Genomic DNA, 18,099 nt, shown 5'->3' on the forward strand with positions numbered 1-18,099 from the left:
AAAACGGGGATTTTTTTATTTAGACACAGGACCTTTATCTCCTGTTCTTGATGCCCAAATCTGCTTTTTTGGGATTTAGTTTTGGGTCTCTTTTATGTTTATTTTAAAATATTTTATTTTTATTTATTTTTTTTTAATGTTTTCCTCTCTTGAAATTCCTTGTGCTGAACCCCACCATCCCTTGTGTTATGGGAATATTTCCAACAGCCCTTTTATTTCCATTCCTTTAGAACAGCATTTGTTTTCATGTGAGGATCCTTTTAGAGCCTATTATTGAATAATATTTTAATTATTAATTGCTATTTTTAAAGTAATTCCATTGATACTCAGATAATTACAAAGAGGGTTGTTTGTTTATTTTTTAAATTATCAGTGACAGTTGCAAGTCTGTTGGTTCCTAGAATAGAAATGAGGAGTTGTATCCAAAAATACAAACACATTTCCTGTGCTGGGCAGGATTCCCTCTCCCACTTCTCCTGGACTGGGAGAAGGAAATGGCTGGAGCCAGGTGAGTTTGGGGAGCAAGGAGAGGATTTAACCATTTGAAGGATTTGGCCATCTGGGGACAGCACTTTCAGCATCCTTGCAAGAGTTTTTTGGGCCCCAAAGTTGCAGGGATGGGTTTAGAAGTCAGGATTTTCAGCCACAGTGGATCTCCACATTTTTTCCCCATAATTAGCACAGTAAATGGTACAAACCCAAAGTGGTGAGTGGGAACCTGCCTTGAAAAGGTTCCCTGGTCTGTCCAAGACAGAACAAACTCAGGATTGCCTCGGTGACCCATTCCAGCTCCTCCCTGGGATGGTCCCACACTTCACCAGTGCCCCACTCAGCCCTGGCTGCTTTCCAGGCTGGGTTTGCCAACCTTCCCTCCCTGCTGAGAGCTCCCTGCGGGCTCCTGCCCCCGTGCCCTGCCCAGGAGTGCCCAGGGCCCGGGGCTGTGCCCCAGCACCCAGGGAGGGGACGTGGGCACGGCAGCACCCCCAGCTGCCAGCACCCTGCAGGGAGCCAGGGGAGCCAGGCTGGGCTGGGCACCTGCCTGGCACCTGCCTGGGCACCTCCAGGTGCCAGCACCCTGCAGGGAGCCAGGGGAGCCAGGCTGGGCTGGGCACCTGCCTGGCACCTGCCTGGGCACCTGCCTGCCTGAGCCCTTCTCCTGCTGCTCCTGGCAGCCTGGCCTTCCTGCCTCCCTGGCAGCCTGCCTGGAGCCCTGAGCCTTTGCCAGGTGCCCGGGAGCTGCCCTGTGAGATGCTGCTCCTGTGAGATGCTGCTCCTGTGAGTTGCTGCTCCTGTGAGTTTCTCCTGTGAGTTGCTGCTCCCTGGCAGCCCCAGGAGCAGCTCACGCTGCCTTGCCCTCACATCCTTCCCTCGCTTCCTCTGGGGTGAAGCAGAAACAAAGGAGAGGTTACTAAAGTCCCAGATTTTTGGCCAGATCTGGACAAAAGGACAAGATTTGGTTGGTTGTGCTCAGCCCGAGGCGGGCTGTGGCACTCCCAGATTTTGGCCAGATCTGGACAAAAGGACAAGATTTGGTTGGTTGTGCTCAGCCCGAGGCGGGCTGTGGCACTCCCAGATTTTGGCCAGATCTGGACAAAAGGACAAGGTTTGGCTGTTTGTGCTCAGCCCGAGGCGGGCTGTGGCTCCTGGGAGCGTGGTGCCCGTTTCCTGCCCTGCTGTGCCATTAAAAACGGGGCTCTTCCTGCAGAACCAGTTCTGCTCCTGCTCTTTCCATTGAAGAGGTGTTTGCCTGTGCAGTGCCTCGAGTGGCCTGTGACAAGGCTGGTGCCAGGCTCTGTTCTCTCCCTCCCAGAGCCCCAGCCCGCACAGGGAGAGCAGAACCTGCTGTTCCTGGGCCGAGCGCGGCTGCGAGCGCGGTGCCTGCGGTGCCTGGAGCTGCTCTGCCCCTTCCAGCTCCTCATCCTGGCCTCCAACCCCAGCAGCCGTGCCTGGGGCTGAGCCAGGGCAGCCCACAGGGCTCTTCCTCTCATCCTGATGCTCTCCAAGCTGACAAAATTAATTACAAATCACCTAACGAGCTCCCGCGCCATCAGCCGAGGCTTCTGCAGCGCTGCCCGCTCAGGCCGCGCCTTTCTCTGGGTTTAGGGGATTCTTTTGGGTACAGAGCCCAGCAGGGCCCTGCTGTGTCCCTGCCGTGTCCCTGCTGTGTCCCTGCTGTGTCCCTGCCATGTCCCTGCTATGACCCTGGTCTCAGCCATGTCCCTACCATGTCTCAGCCGTGTCCCTGCCGTGTCCCTGCCGTGTCCCTGCTGAGGGTTGCTTTCTCAGTAGGAATGACAACGACACCGGCCCCGTCCCAGCACCGCCAGCCCAGTGTCAGCCCCCTGTCCTTGGGCGCGGACTCGCGGCGACCTCAGTCCCAGCAGATGTCCCCCACGCTGTCCCCACTGTCACCCATCACTCAGGTAGGAGCTCGGGGGCAGTTCCAGCTTTCTAATCACGGCCTCATTGCTTTAATCTGCTTAATCAAAGAGCCGCAGGGGGGTTGGGAAGGAATTCCTGGCTGGGATGGGATGGGATGGGATGGGATGGGATGGGATGGGATGGGATGGGATGGATGGGATGGGATGGGATGGGATGGGATGGGATGGGATGGGATGGGATGGGATGGGATGGGATGGGATTCCCAGAGAAGCTGGGGCTGCTCCATCCCTGGGAGTGCCCAGGGCCAGGCTGGACTGGCCTTGGAGCAGCCTGGGAGAGTAAAAAGTGTCCCTGCCCATGGGACAAGATGAGCTTTAAGGTCCTTTCCAGCCCAAACCATGATTCCATGAACTTCATCTCCTGTTCTGTAATTTCCTCCTTTAAAGGTGTTCCTTAATTGAGAGCCTTAAAACAGGAGAGGTTTGTAGAGGGGACAGATTTTACTTCCTCTTTTCTAGAGCTGTGATACAAACCATCTCTTAGACCACATTTCTTGGTGTTGTCCCAAAGTGAGCTGTGAAATTTGAAAGCCATTTCTCTAATTCGTGACAGAAACTCAATTAACTTTTAAAAATCAATTTTATTGTGGCTCTGTGACTGCCCAGGTTGGTGATTTCTGACCTTGAGATTCAACTGGGTTTAAATTAAATTAAAGTATTGGTTTATACAGGATACTTTGGCTTGGAGGGAACCTTAAACCTCATCCAATCCACCCCTGGCAGGGACAGGAACATCTCAGAGCAGCTTCTTGCCTCTCTGAACCTTTAGGTGCCATTTTTACAGCACCACCCAAGCCTGACTCCCTTCTCTTGGTGTGAAGAGGACTCCCCTGCCATCGTGGCTGATCTCCTCCTCTTTTGCAGGCCGTGGCTATGGATGCATTGTCCCTGGAGCAGCAGCTGCCCCCGTACCCCTTTTTCACCCAGACCAGCTCCCAGCAGCAGCAGCAGCCAGCAGTGGCCAGTTCCCTGCCCCAGACCCCCCCTCTGCTGCAGAGCTCGGGGCTGCAGAGGGGCCCCCAGCTGCCCCCTCTGTCTGTCACGGTACCTTCCAGCATCCCCCAGTCACCCCCGGGCAGCCAGAGCCAGCCCTCCATGGGCATTGACATCAACTCGGTGAGTTTGGGAAGGGCTCGCCTGGGGAGGGCTGGCAGTGGCCACTGGGGGCTGGGAGTGGCCACTGGGGGCTGGGAGTGGCCACTGGGGGCTGGGAATGGCCACTGGGGGCTGGGAGTGACCACTGCGGGCTGGGAATGGCCACTGCGGGCTGGGAAGTGAGCCTGGACAACCCCCAGCTCAGGAGGATTCCAGGGAGGCTGAAGTAAACTGCAAATGGTTTTGGTTAAATGAACATTTAAGTGTTTTCTAGAGGGAAATTTTTATTAAGTTTTGTCCCAGGTTTGATTAAAGCCAGCTTAAATCTATCGGTGTGTACTGGGAGATTTTCAGGTGTTCAGTGTCCCCCCAACACATCATGGTGCAGACTGGGGGAGCTCCAGAGCCTTGAGAGGGGGTCCAACCACAACAACCATTTCCCAATAAAATACCATCTGGAAAATTTACTTCCCAAAAGTTGTCTAGAGCCAGGTGTTCTCTGCAGTTTCACTACTTAGAACCCTTTTATTCTGAGGACTTTCAGAGCATGGATTCCAGAATGGGATTTGTGCCTGCCTCCAGTGCCCGGAAGGACTGGAGCATGGATTTATGGACAGATCCCTTTTCCTGCTTGTAGGAAAGCAGCTGAAAATCCCAGATGAGGACTCACAGGCAGGAGAGAAGGGAAGCCCCAGCTCCCCTGCCCCTCCTGCCCTGGGGGTCCTGGGTGTCCCACCCGTGGTGTCCTGGCAGGGCTGCAGTGACAGGGATGGCTTTGGGAATGAACCAGATCAATTCTGCTGATCTGCCCTGCTTGTGGATGGAAGTTTTAACAGCTGGTGCTCCTTGAGAGAGCTGCTTCCCTTCCAGGTGGGAGGGGGAGCAGGGAGGGACAGTCCAGCAGTGGAAAGGATCCCACCCCACTCAAATCGTGTCCCTGTTTTGGTTCTAATCCTCATGCAGCACCAGCACAGACAATTCTGGTCTCATCCTTTGCTTTCTGTGTTGCTTTCCTCATCCTAAACCTCTTTATGACCTGAACTTTTAGGCTGCTGTGTTTATCTTCTAAAGCAACTCAGTAATTCCTAAATAAACAGACTTAAAGCCACTTTATCAAAAAGCTTTGGAGCTGTCACAGCCTCGCTGGCAGTTTCTGCACAGGTTTTGTGAAGCAGAATTGAAGTTTATTTGTAGTTTGTATAACCTTTTGACAGGTTGTAAGTGGCAATGCAGAGCAAAAAGAAATTTTCTCGGGATTTACAGAATTTGGGGTCAAAAATTGGCAGTGCAGAGTTCTCCCACATTGCAAATGTGGTTAAATTCACTGGATTGCAGGTTCTCCTCAGTCATCCCTTAATTTCTAATGGGAGTAAAATAAGAAGAGCTGGGCTACTCTTGATGTTAATTAGTGCAGCATTATTTAAATCCCATTAATATTATTGATTTGTTCCAAACCAGGGTTCTTTATAATGGGGAAAAAAAAAATCTTTGAAAATAACTTCTCAAGACAGCTGAGAAGAGTATAAAAACCCCAGCTACAAGCCTGCAGAGCACAGTGGGGGTTCCCTGAGGGTGCCTGCTCCATGTCCTGGGTGCAGTGGAGGTTGGGGCTGTGTGGGGACAGCTTTGGGGCCAGGTTTGTCCTTCAGGTGTTCTCACCTGCACTGTGCTGAGAGCACAGCTGGAGGCAGAGCAGCATCCCAGGGAGCACACTCGTGGGGCTGGCACTGCAACTGAAGCATGAGTGACATTCTTTGTGAATTATTCCCAGCTTCCAAGACTTCTTTGCCCTAAATCCTTGGCTGACCTGATTTGTGAATATATTTTGAACCGAGCACAAGTGAGAAGAGGCAGGAAATGCTCCCAGCTGTGCCTGCCCCTGCCCTGGGGCTGTCCCAGAGCTCTGCCCACATTTTGGGGACCCCATGCACATAACCCTGTCTTCCCACAGAGCACGTGAAGAGGATGGTGTCTCGCAGGAGTGCAGAAGCTGTTGGTGTTTTGCAGGGCTGCCTCAGGGGCAGTGTTTAATTGTGTGTTGTTCTGTAGGCCTCACTCCAGCAGTACCGCAGTAATGCTGGCTCCCCAGCCAACCAGTCTCCCACCTCTCCTGTCTCCAATCAAGGCTTCTCTCCTGGCAGCTCCCCTCAAGTAAGGGACTCTGTGCTTCCACAGGCCTTGCTTCTCGTGTGTGTTTTGAGCTGGATTTCTCCATCACTGCCCCATGGTTGTCTCACTGTGACTCCGTGTGTGCCTCATGCATCACCGACGTCCCATCTCCATCCCCACTCCCCAGGGCTTCAGGAGCTGCTGAGCTGCCTTTTGGAGTGAGCAGAGAAGCACAGGGTCAGGCTGCTGCTGGCACACTGGGCTGCTCTTTGTTTGGGGGCAGAACCCCCAGGTGGAACCTTTCAGTTGCCAGCATCCCAGGGGAGCTGATGGCTGTGAGGTTGGGAGGGCAAGAAAGGGGGAATTCCAGTGCCTCCTGCAGCAGGAAAACTCCTGGGCACTAAATATTTAAATATTTACACTAAAAATCCCAAACTGATTTAGATCAGGACCTTTTTTATGTGAGAACACACCCAGTGAGAGAAAACACTGGAGAAAATGCTCTTAAAATGAGCAGCTTGTGGCTGGCAGGGATTGGGTTCCCAGCACGCTCCCTTGCATGCCAGCTGCTTCTCCTTGCTCTGCCTGTAGCTCCTCACACATCCACGTGTCCTGGATGGAAATCACAACTTGGGGGAGTGTGTGATCCTCTCAAGGGGAGATTTGTACCTGCCAGCAGCGAGGAATTAAAACCAGGCAAAACTTGAGGGTGCCCCAATGTAAGAAAGTGCATTTTCAGTGCCTGATGCTGCTGAAAGAGCCCCAGCTGGCTGCTCTGGAGAATCCCACCTGGAGAAAAGAAGTGCAGGGAATTCTTCCAGAGCATCACAAGAGTCTGAAAATCCATTTTCTGTTTCATCACTGAACATTGAAGGCTGTAAAGAGGATCCTTTCTAAATAAGTGCTGCCCCTTCATGGTTGCCAGGCAGAAGCTCCTTCATTAGCCAGGTCATGGTAAGCTCAGCCCTGGATCCGAGTGGCAGGAACTGTCTGCATTTCCTTAACCCTGCCTTAACTGCTTCTTAACCTCTCTTCTGCCTGCTTCTGTGAGTTCTGCTGTGCTCTGTGTGCCTCCAGACACCAGCTCTGTCCCCCAGAGCAGAGCATGCTGCAAGCTCTCAGTTCTCACTGCACAGCACCTCCAAATTTGGGGTTTATGTTGATTTCCCCCCCTTTGATTTCTCAGTCACTGGCGTGGTTTTGTCCCCACTGGTCAGTGCCAAGGAGCAGAGCCCACACTGGGCTGTGATTTTTCCTGCTGGTTTTATCCTGTAAAAACTTCCTCAGGTTTTGCTCTGTTTGACAGGGACACCACAGCTCTGAGAGGAGGGCAGAGGATTTATTAATTCTGCTCTCTGTAGTTTTGGGCTCTTAAATCCCCACAGAATTCCTTAGTTTTGCTAAATTAAAACCCAGGTGGATATGGTGCCTCCAGGAATGCCCCAAAAGTTGGTGGTGGTCACAAACATGAAACGTGGAGAGAAGAACCAGTGTGGAGGGGAAGTTGGGGCTGGTTGTGAAGGTGGGGCACAATCCCTTCCTCTGCCCAGGAGAGGCAGAGCCCTTCCCACAGCAGAGTCCCCCGTGGAGCAGCCTGGCTGGGCAGCACTGACCGGGCAGGTGCCTCCAGTGCTCCTCCTCCTCCCCTGGACTGGGGCTTGCACCCCGCCGTGCCAAGGGACATTGCCCAAACCACAAAGGCAGGCCTTGATTTGTGTCCCACATCCAGCCCAGGGTCTCCTCCGTGCTCCCACCTCCCCCCAGCCCCCTGCTCCCCTGCCCCAGCCGTGTGTGGGTCCCACCAGAGCTCCCAGTGCCCACAGGCATGGATGGATGATGGGTGGATGATGGATGGATGGATGATGGATGATGGATGGATGGATGGATGATGGATGGATGATGGATGGATGGATGGATGGATGGATGGATGGATGGATGGATGGATGGATGATGGATGATGGATGGATGATGGATGGATGGAGGATGGATGGATGATGGATGATGGATGGGAGGGAGAGCTCTGCCTGCCCCCAGCTCTGTGTTTGCATGGCTTCCAGCCCAGTGCCTGGGCTCTCTTCCCTGCTCTCACGCTCATTCCCGTTGCAGTCAGACACAAACATTCCTGCTCTAGTGGCTCTGCCCTGGAGGACCTGGTAGGTATCCTGAGATGGATCGTCCCAGCCAGGGGTTGTGCTCGGGGTTGGTTTTTCCTCGCAGTCGCTCCGTGAACCCCAGAAGATGCTCTGGTGGCTCTCCAGTGCTTCTGGAGATGGTGTTTGCACAGTGTCGTTCCTGAGTTGTTGGTGAATTATTCTGAGGCTCTGGAGTGTTGAAGGAATGACACTTCCAGTGGGAGTTTTGGGTTTCCTGTGGGAATTGCTGTCGCAGCTGTGGGAACCAGCACACCTCACAGAGGGAGCAGACCCAGGCTCTGACCTTGCACAAGCACATTCTGCTCTCCTCCTGATTACTTCTCGTGTTCCCCAAAGTTTATTGGGATGGAAACAGTGCTTGGTGAAACACAGAGATTTTTGGGATTGTCCTCATTTTGGGAATTGTCCTCTCATTCCTGTTCTGTGGAATGAAACCACAGGAGTGAAAGGGACAAAATTCCTTGATCCTCTTTGGAGCTCTCAAATATCCATTGGATTTTAGTGTTGGTTTTGCTTCCTGTCAAGTCTGTGCCATCCCAGAATTCAGATTTTCCTTGGAAATGGTTGTAAACAATAGGTTGGACCGGATTTAGGTTGGTTAAAAAACCAGATTGGATTTGGGTTGGTTGGGTGCCTTGCTTTTCTCTTACCAGCATCTTAGCAGTGGCTCTTGTGGTGTTTGATCCTCCTGGTGTTTGATCCCTTTTTCCTGGGGTCCAGCAGCTCGGGAGTGTTGATGATCAGGTGATAAATTGGAATTGAATTGGAAATTTCAGTTCTGGCTGCACACGGGGCAGGGGTTGTTGGGTGGGCTGGCTGTGGCAGCCCATGGATGCTCAGGACAGGGAATCCCAAATCTCTCCTCCAAGTGCATCCAGACCATCCCAGCTCAGAGCAGGATCTGCTCAGCCAAGGGGCAGTTCGGGTGATTTTTGAATTAGTTTTTCATACAAGGTGGTTTTTTTTAGGGTCTAAAACCCGTGCCCATTCTGATTCTTCCTAAACTTCTGCTGAGTTTCCCATGCTTAGGTTTTTAAGGTTGAAATTTCTGGCCTTCTGCTTTTGCCATGTGCATAAACCAGCAACTGAATTTTGTTTTCCAAGATTGAGACAACCACTCCATGGAAATTGCCTTTTAGAGATGTTCTCTTTGTCAGTAATTGGTTTTTATTGTCAGCTGGAATATCAGAATTTAGAATTTGAAATCGGGAGTGATGTTGCTGGTTTTTGTCTGGCATTTTTGATCAGGATTAAAACACGGACCTGAAATTCTTGGTCACCTTTAGAGTAATTGATAAACGATGGAGAATAACTGAGGGACTGGACAGCGATGTAGCAAGGCTGAGGAATTCCTCCTGGAATTCTCACTGAGCTTCCCCTGACCTTTCCTGCTCTGCAGCAACCTTGGAATGATTTAAATCAGGAATTTTGCCTTTTGGGGCTGCAGACCCAGAGCCAGAGCAGCCCCTCCTGCCTCAGAGGGGGGAAATGCCACCAAATCCCACAAAATCCCCAAAAGCAGAAATTGTGCTTCTGTCCCTGCCCAGCGCAGTGTGGGGAAATCCCAGTTCTCCATCTCGTGCTCAGGGAGAGGCCTTTGGGGTCCTGTGGGATTCATTCCTGCCCTGTGAGGGTCCTGTGGGATCTTCCTGGTCCTGAGGGTTCCTCCTGCCCCATGAGGGTCCTGTGGGGTCCTGTGGGATTCCCTCCTGTTCCCTGTGGATCCTGTGGGGTCCTGTGGGATTCATTCCTGCCCCATGAGGGTCCTGTGGGGTCCTGTGGGATTCCCTCCTGCTCCATGAGGATCCTGGGGGACCCTCTGGCATTCTCTGGGCCCTGTTGGGATCCTCTGGGATCCTCGGGGTCTGGAGGAATTCCCGCCTGTTCCGTGTGGGATCCTGAGGGATCCCCTGGGCCCTGACGGATCCCCTGGGCCCTGTGGGATCCCCTCCTGCTCCGTGTGGATCCTGAGGGATCCTGTGGGATTCATTCCTGCTCCCTGTGGGATCCTGAGGGATCCTGTGGGATTCATTCCTGCTCAGTGTGGATCCTGAGGGATCCTGTGGGATTCATTCCTGCTCCCTGTGGGATCCTGAGGGATCCTGTGGGATTCATTCCTGCTCAGTGTGGATCCTGAGGGATCCTGTGGGATTCATTCCTGCTCCCTGTGGGATCCTGAGGGATCCTGTGGGATTCATTCCTGCTCCCTGTGGGATCCTGAGGGATCCTGTGGTATCCCCTGGGTCCTGTGGATCCCCTGGGCCCCCGTGAGGGCCCCGTGAGGGCCCCGGGTGATTCCCGCCCACTCTGTGCCGATTTCTGTAGAATTCCTGGATTTCTCTGGAATTCCCAGATTTCTCTGGCACTCTGGTTTTTTCTCCATAATCCCCAGATTTCTCAGCATTCCCAGATTTCCTGGCACTCTGGGTTTCTCTGGAATCCCCAGATTTCCCAGCACTCCGGGTTTCTCTGGAATCCCCAGATTTCCCAGCACTCCGGGTTTCCCGGCATTCCCAGATTTCCCGGCGTTCCCAGATTTCCCAGCACTCCGGGTTTCCCGGCGTTCCCAGGTTTCTCTGGAATCCCCAGGTTTCTCTGGAATCCCCAGATTTCTCAGCATTCCCAATTTCCCAGCACTCCGGGTTTCTCTGGCATTCCCGATCTCCCGGCACTCCTGGTTTCTCTGGCATTCCCAGATTTCTCGGCATTCCCGATTTCCCAGCACTCCGGGTTTCCTGGCGTTCCCAGGTTTCTCTGGAATCCCCAGGTTTCTCTGGAATCCCCAGGTTTCTCTGGAATCCCCAGGTTTCTCTGGAATCCCCAGGTTTCTCTGGAATCCCCAGGTTTCTCTGGAATCCCCAGGTTTCTCTGGAATCCCCAGGTTTCTCTGGAATCCCCAGGTTTCTCTGGAATCCCCAGATTTCCCAGCACTCTGGGTTTCTCTGGCATTCCCAGATTTCTCGGCATTCCCGATCTCCCAGCACTCCGGGTTCCCGCTGTCCCGCTGCCCGCGGGCCGGCCGGCCGGGCTCTGGGGGTTGTGCACCATGAAGCCTCTGTTTTGTTTCAGCATTCTTCCATGCTGGGCAGTGTTTTTGGGGACTCCTATTATGAGCAGCAGATGACAGCTAGGCAGGCTAATGCCCTCTCCCACCAGGTGAGCAAATTCATCTCGGGCCTCCTCGGCCCCCCCGCCTCAAATTAATCCCAATTAACTCCTGATTAATTTACGTCACGTCCCCGTTTCGTCCATGTAGAGTTCTCCTGCTTTTTGTTTGTTTCTTGTTTTGTTTGGTTTCCCTCCCACCCCCTCCTTACTCTTTGTTCTCCCCGTCCCACGCAGGTTCTGCCAAAAAATGGGAGATCAATTAAAAATATATGTAATAATTAATTTTTTTTAATGGGAGAGCAATTAAAATATATAATAATTAATTTTTATGGGAGATCAATTAAAATATATAATAATGAAGCGTATAAAATTGGAGATCAATTAAAATATATAATCATGAAGCTTTTAAAATGGGAGATCAATTAAAAATGTATAATAATGAAGCTTTTAAAATCGGAGATCAATTAAAAATATTATAATGAAGCTTTTAGAATTGGAGATCAATTAAAAAGTAAATAATAATCAAGCTTTTAAAATGGGAGATCAATTTAAAAATGTATGATAATGACGCTTTTAAAATGGGAAATCAATAAAAATATATATATTAAAATGAAGCTTTAAAAATTGGAGATCAATTAAAAAAATATAATCATGAAGCTTTTAAAAGGAAACATCATGGGCATGCCTTGCGGAGTAAAAATAATTCAATATTTCAAGCTGGAGTTTCTGGCTGCAGTTGCAGTTGGGAAGGATTCCCTTGTAGGAATCTGGGAATAATCCATGGCTGGTTTCATCTGGGAATAACCAGTCCCTCCCTTGGTTTGGCCACCCCGAGCATGGATCAATTAAATGATTGAATTAAATTAATTAAATGATGGAATTCTTAAAGTGGGATGAATCCTGGCAGGAATTCTGCTGGGCAGAGACCTCGGGGCTGCCCTGGATTCCCTTTTCCCCTCTCCACCCTCCACCAGAGCATGGATGAATTGAATTCTGGAATTCAAATAATTCAATTATTAAATACTTAAAGTGGGATGAATCCTGGCAGGAATTCTGCTGGGCAGAGACCCCGGGGCTGCCCTGGATTCCCTTTTTCCCTCTCCACCCTCCCTTTTCTGTCCTTGCCCCCAGTTTGGTGCCTCCCTCTCCCGAATTGGGCAGGGACTGTCCCGTGCAGCTCGGGGCTCGCAGCCCCTTTTTGAGCAAGGAAAGATGAATTTGTTTGCCTGTCCGTGTGTCCTGGAGCCGTGTCCGTGTGCCCGTGGCCCTGTCCTGCTGGCAGCTAACCCCTGTGGTGTCGCCCTGCAGCTGGAGCAGTTCAACATGATCGAGAACGCCATCAGCTCCAACAGCCTGTACAGCCCCTGCTCCACCCTCAACTACTCGCAGGCTGCCATGATGGGACTGACGGGCAGCCACGGCAGCCTGCAGGACTCGCAGCAGCTGGGCTACTCCAGCCACGGCAACATCCCCAACATCATCCTGACAGGTACCTGAGCCCTGGGGACAGCCCCAGCATTGTCCTGAACCCCCTGGGACAGCCCCAACATCGTCCTGACCTGGGGACAGCCCCAACATCATCCTGAACCCCCTGGGACAGCCCCAGCATTGTGCTGACAGGTACCTGAGCCCTGGGGACAGCCCCAACATCATCCTGACAGGTACCTGAGAGCCCCAGACAGCCCCAGCATTGTCCTGAACCCCCTGGGACAGCCCCAACATCATCCTGACAGGTACCTGAGCCCTGGGGACAGCCCCAGCATTGTCCTGAACCCCCTGGGACAGCCCCAACATCATCCTGACAGGTACCTGAGCCCGTGGGGACAGCCCCAGCATTGTCCTGACAGGTACCTGAGCCCTGGGGACAGCCCCATCATTGTCCTGAAACCCCCTGGGACAGCCCCAACATCATCCTGACAGGTACCTGACCCCTGGGGACAGGGGGACAGCCCCAACAGTCTTCTGACATTGGAGTCAGTGTCCCCTCCCTTCAGCCATTCCTAACTCCAGTCCAGGTGTGTGTCCCAGTGCTCACCTGCACACAGGTGGAGCCCCAGTTTTCCTCTGCATTTTTCCTGCCTCTGAATTCCCTGGATCCTCTGCTGCAGTGAGGCAAAGCTGTGGCAGCCAAGCTCCTTCCCTGGCCAGCACGGGCTTGGAGTGTCACATATGGTGGCCAATCTGCTCACAGTGGGATTTTGGAAACAATCCCTGCCTGGGATCCTGTGCCTGCAGCCAGGGATTGCTGATGGGAATGGTGGAAATTGAGGTTACTCCTCCTGAAGCTGAGGGAGAGAAAAGGCTCCAGTCACACCAGACACGAATTTTGGGTTGTGTTTGGTGCCTTAGAGGTGCTGTGAGGACCCTGAAATCTGCAGGAGAGTGGATGTTCCTCATCTGAGAGCTCCACAAACGTTTCCAGGGTTTTTGGGAGCTGTTTCCTGACTTCCACGCTGGTGTTTGAGCCCTGTGTGTTTTGTCCCCTGCAGTGACAGGAGAATCCCCCCCCAGCTTATCAAAAGAACTGACCAGCTCCTTGGCAGGAGTGGGGGACGTCAGCTTCGACACGGATTCCCAGTTCCCTCTGGATGAACTCAAAATTGACCCTCTGACCCTGGATGGACTGCACATGCTCAACGACCCCGACATGGTCCTCACCGACCCCGCCACAGAGGACACGTTCCGCATGGACCGGCTGTGAGCCGCGGGGCCCGCCCGGGCTGCCCCTCCTGGGGCTCTGTGCCCTCCTGGGGCTGCCCCTCCTGGGGCTCTGTGCCCTCCTGGGGCTGTATCCCCTTCTGGAGCTGCCCCTCCTGGGGCTCTGTGCCCTCCTGGGGCTGCACCCCTCCTGGAGCTGTATCCCATCCTGAGGCTGTATCCCTTCCTGGAGCTGCATCCTTTCCTGGAGCTCCATCCCATCCTGGAGGGTCTGTACCATCCTGGAGGATCTATCCTGAAGGGTCCATCCTGAAAGGTCCATCCCACCCTGAAGGGTCCATCCTGGAGGGGCCATTCCATCCTGGAGCTCCATTCCAGCCCGGAGGGTCCATCCTGGAGGGTCCGTCCTGGAGGGTCCATCCCACCCTGGAGCTCCATCCCACCCTGGAGGGTCCGTCCTGGAGGGTCCATCCCAGCCCGGGGAGCAGCTCTCGTGCCCCTGTACAATCAGTAACCAGAGCTTGTTGTCCGAGCTTGCCGCGCTGCCGAGCCCGTCCCCGCCGCGTCGCCCCGAGCCGCTCGTTGCCGTCCAGCAGTCAGGACTCGTCCGGTTTGTCCCGGTTTGTCCCGGTGGTTTTCCCGGTTTGTCCCGGTGGTTTTCCCGGTTTGTCCCGGTGGTTTTCCCGGTTTGCCGTCGGCCTTTCCCTCTGCAGAGCCCCTTGGCCCGGTGGGACCTTGTCCCTGTCCTGTGCCCCAGGGAGGGGCTGGGGGCAGTCACAGGGCGAGGGGGGGGCTGGCACTGCCCGGGGGGGGGCTGAGGGGGCTGGGGGGGCCCTGCCCCTCGGGAGCCAACCCCGGCCGTGCACCGTGCCCTGCAGCTGGCACCGCCCGTGCCACTGCGTCCCTGCTGCTCCCTGCTGCTCCCCAGGCGTGTCCCGGCCCGTGCCCCTCCCTCCTCCCCGGCAGTCCCGGCACGGCCACCAGGCCCCCAATCCACCTTCAACACTATTGTTTTCTAAGCTTTTTATGGTTTGTTTTGTTTTGTCTTTTTAAAAAAAATATATGTGTAATATATATCTGTTTCTATATATGGCTGCATATATAGAGAGCATTTCTGAGCACACATGAAAGTTCTATAATTCATTACTGGATTAGACACAGGATCAGAACATCTTAAAGCAGCTAAAAAAATAGAGACTAACCTGCATAATCCTAATTTTTACTTTGTGAGAGATTCCTGGGCAACAGGAAGGGCATTTCCATAGCGATGCCAGGCTCGTAGAATCATGATTTTTTAATTTTTTATTCTTATTCATTACTTATTCTGTTACTTATTTATGATTTTTTTGGTTGTTGTTGTTGTCATTTATTTTTTTTTAATTTTATTTAAATATTTGGATATTAGGAAAGTAGCTCAACTACATACAGCCAATGGAAGCACTCTACATAATATTTGTACAGTACATTTTTTTTGTGGTTTTATTCCAGAAATATATTATATATATATATATTATATATGTAGGTATTTTTAAACTAACTGGAATTTTACACAGATGTTAAGCAGGAATATGGAAGCCCAAGGCAAGTTTAGATATTTTCCTTTGGAAAGGCAAAATAGGGTGGTTGGAACTTAAAAATTCCTTCATTCACCCGGGGGAAAAAAAAAATCTCTTGCTCCACAATGGCCAGGATTGAATCCTCCAAAATTCTGTTTAATTAAATGGAGAATTGATTATTTCTGATCGTCCTTGTGAATATTTTGTGCTGCAAATTAAAAAAAAAAAATCCCAGATTCCGCATCCTGGGAACTGGGGGTTTTGCTCTGGCTGGAGGGAATGATTCCCACATTTCTGGGAATGAAGGAATTCCAGGGCACTGCTGGAGCATCCTCGTTGCACTGGGATCTGCAGGGGAGAGCAGCAATTAACAGGATTTGGAGCCATTCACTAATTCACTAATTAACTCACCCCGAGGCTGAGCTGCTCCTGGAGAGGGAGGCGCCTCCAGCCTGGGCTGGGAGCAGCCTGGGGCACTCCAGGCCCAAAATCCCCTCCCAGTGCCAGTCCCAGTTCCAGTTCCCAGTCCCAGTTCCCAGTCCCAGTTCCCAGTCTCAGTTCCCAGTTCCCAGTTCCATTTCCCAGTCCCAGTCCCCATTCCCAGTCCCCATTTCCAGTTCCCAGTCCCCATTCCCAGTCCCCATTCCCAGTCCCCATTCCCAGTCCCAGTTCCCATTCCCAGTCCCAGTCCCATTCCCAGTCCCAGTTCCAGTTCCAGTTCCCAGTCCCAGTTCCCAGTCCCAGTCCCATTCCCAGTCCCATTCCCAGTCCCAGTTCCAGTTCCCAGTCCCAGTTCCCAGTCCCATTCCCATTCCCAGTCCCAGTCCCAGTCCCATTCCCATTCCCAGTTCCCATTCCCAGTCCCATTCCCAGTCCCCAGTCCCATTCCCATTCCCAGTCCCAGTCCCAGTCCCAGTCCCAGCAGCTGGGTTTTGTTCACCCTCCTGTGCTTTGTTCTCCCACCCGGGTTTTGTTCTCCCTCCCGGGCTCTGTTCCCCCTCCTGCCCCTCCTGGATTTTCCTTCTGCCTCCAGCCCAGGGAATTCCCAATCCTGGCACTCCCAGCCCCAAACCTTCTCCTCTTTGGGAAGGGCTCTTAACGAGTTCCCCCTGCAATTAGCGGCTGCTCTGTGCTGGGTTCTGATGAGTTATACCACGTTTCTGTGTGCTGCCAGAAATGCGGGCTGCCCTGCTGGCTGCGCTGCTCGGGAGCGGGGCAGGCTCGGGGTCTCCCCAGCCCGGGGTCCCCTCACCTTCTGTGCCATTTGTTGACCATTTGCACTAAAAATGTGGAATTTTTTCTTGGCTTCCCTGTGTCTTTTTTTATTTCTTCGTTGTTTTTTTGTTTTGTTTTGTTTTCATTTTCTCCTTCTCCACGCCCTCCAGAGGTTTCCCTGCATCTCTTGGGAACGTTTTGGGATTTTTTTGGCAGGGTTTGAGCTCGGTAGGACACATCCCCTCCTGGTGGCTGCTTCTGTCAGACCCCTCACGCTTTTTCAGTTTAAGGAGGAGAAAAAAGGCAGCTCAGACAGGAGGAAGCCTGGAAAAAGCAGGAGGGATTTGGGCCGGGTGCCTGGGAGCCCTGGCTGGAGGGGCAGCGGGAGCTTTGTGCAGCTCCTGGCGGGGTTGTGCTGCTCTCCCCGAGGGCTCCGTGCGGGGGCACTCCCTGTCTGTGCTGTGGTGTCACCACGGCAGGGAGCCCTGGCTGGTTCTTAGCTCCCTGTGTAAATAAGAGCTCTTCGTTTCTTAGACTTGTAAGTAGACCTTGAAAATCGCCTTAATTCCAAACTAACACACCTTGGATGCAGCTGTCACAGTCAGGGACCCTCCAGCTGGGGGAGATCCAGGCTGAACCCCTCGGGAGGGGCAGGAGCAGGGGTGTCCCCGGGGAATGTGGGGTGACAGGATGGGCTCCAGCTGTGGCCAGGGAGGAGCTGCTCTCATCCCGACCCTGGGGATCCAGGATTGCAGCAGCTCCTGCCTTTCCCTTCCCCAGGGGAGCCTTTCACGGGGGAGCTGCCCCAGAGGATTCCCCCTTTCTCACCCCTCCAAACTCCACTTCTTGTGGCATCAGGCTGGTCTGGAAGCAAACCCAGAGCAAAGCATGGAGTGGATCCCAAGTGTTCCCAGAACAAATAATCTGCTTTTCTTCCAAATGGAGCAGCCCTGTGCTCATTTCAGTGTCTGGGGCTCCCTCCCCACGGGTGGGAGCAGAAAGGGAAAACCATCACTTAGCAAAAAAAATAATTCAAGGAGAAAGTGGTGTTAATTGCTATTATTGCTAAATTGATTTCCGTGGTGGTGAAGCTGTCTGGTGTCTCCAGGGGTGACTGTCCCACCCTCCCTCCTATCCCCCCTCCCTCCCTCCCTCCCTCCCTCGTGTTTTTCTATCTCCACAAGGAATTAACCCCCAATTCCCAAGCTAGACTGTTGCATTTGCCAATACAATGGGGAAGAGCAGGAATAAACCCTCGGTGCATCCAAAACTGTGATTTTTTCCAGCAGCCAGCCCAGCCCTGGCGCGGGGGGCTCCTTTCCCTGTACATAGACCCCCCCTGGGCATGCCCGGCTCCCACGGCTTCTGCATGGCAGGGAGCGCTTGCCAGCCCCCCCTGTGCCCCCCGCACGGCCGGGGCTGGGCTCTGCCCCCCCGGGCTGATTTCTCATTTTCCAGAGGGGAAAACCTTTCCAGAAAGGGCCGCGAGGCTCCTCGGAGCCGTCGGGCGCTCGCGGCCTCCGCGGGGGTTTCGTGGATTATTTGGTGAATTATTTTAGGAGCGCTCATGGTGAACCTTCAGCTCAGAGGGAGGTTGGGTTCCATGGTCCTGGAGGTCTTTTCCAACCTTGATTTGGTTGTTCCTTCCCAACCTTGCTTCCGGAATTCTTTTCCGACCTTAATTTGGTTTTTCTTCTCCCACTTGGATTTGGTCGTTCTTTTCCAACCCTGATTTGGTGATTCTTTTCCAAACTTGATTCAGGT

At 52.9% G+C, this 18,099-nt stretch overlaps 1 protein-coding gene across 6 annotated transcripts in view; it reads left to right on the plus strand.

Annotated features, from left to right (window-relative positions):
- Positions 1–15,306, plus strand: part of CRTC1 (CREB regulated transcription coactivator 1) — a 41,719-nt gene extending 26,413 nt beyond the window's left edge. For 2 of the 6 annotated variants that reach the window (XM_039702404.1, XM_039702405.1), the window contains 6 exons: positions 2,290–2,423; positions 3,306–3,557; positions 5,586–5,687; positions 10,868–10,954; positions 12,215–12,395; positions 13,396–15,306. In XM_039702404.1, coding sequence (XP_039558338.1) covers positions 2,290–2,423; positions 3,306–3,557; positions 5,586–5,687; positions 10,868–10,954; positions 12,215–12,395; positions 13,396–13,607 — 968 coding nt within the window. In that variant the 3' untranslated portion in view covers positions 13,608–15,306. The remainder of the gene's footprint in view (positions 1–2,289; positions 2,424–3,305; positions 3,558–5,585; positions 5,688–10,867; positions 10,955–12,214; positions 12,396–13,395) is intronic. The other 4 variants (XM_039702406.1, XM_039702408.1, XM_039702407.1 and 1 more) reach the window with 3 other exon arrangements.
- Positions 15,307–18,099: the final 2,793 nt, after the last annotated feature.

This window comes from Passer montanus, unplaced genomic scaffold (genome assembly GCF_014805655.1).
Source record: "Passer montanus isolate IOZ18808 unplaced genomic scaffold, ASM1480565v1 scaffold156, whole genome shotgun sequence".
NCBI classification, from domain to species: domain Eukaryota; kingdom Metazoa; phylum Chordata; class Aves; order Passeriformes; family Passeridae; genus Passer; species Passer montanus.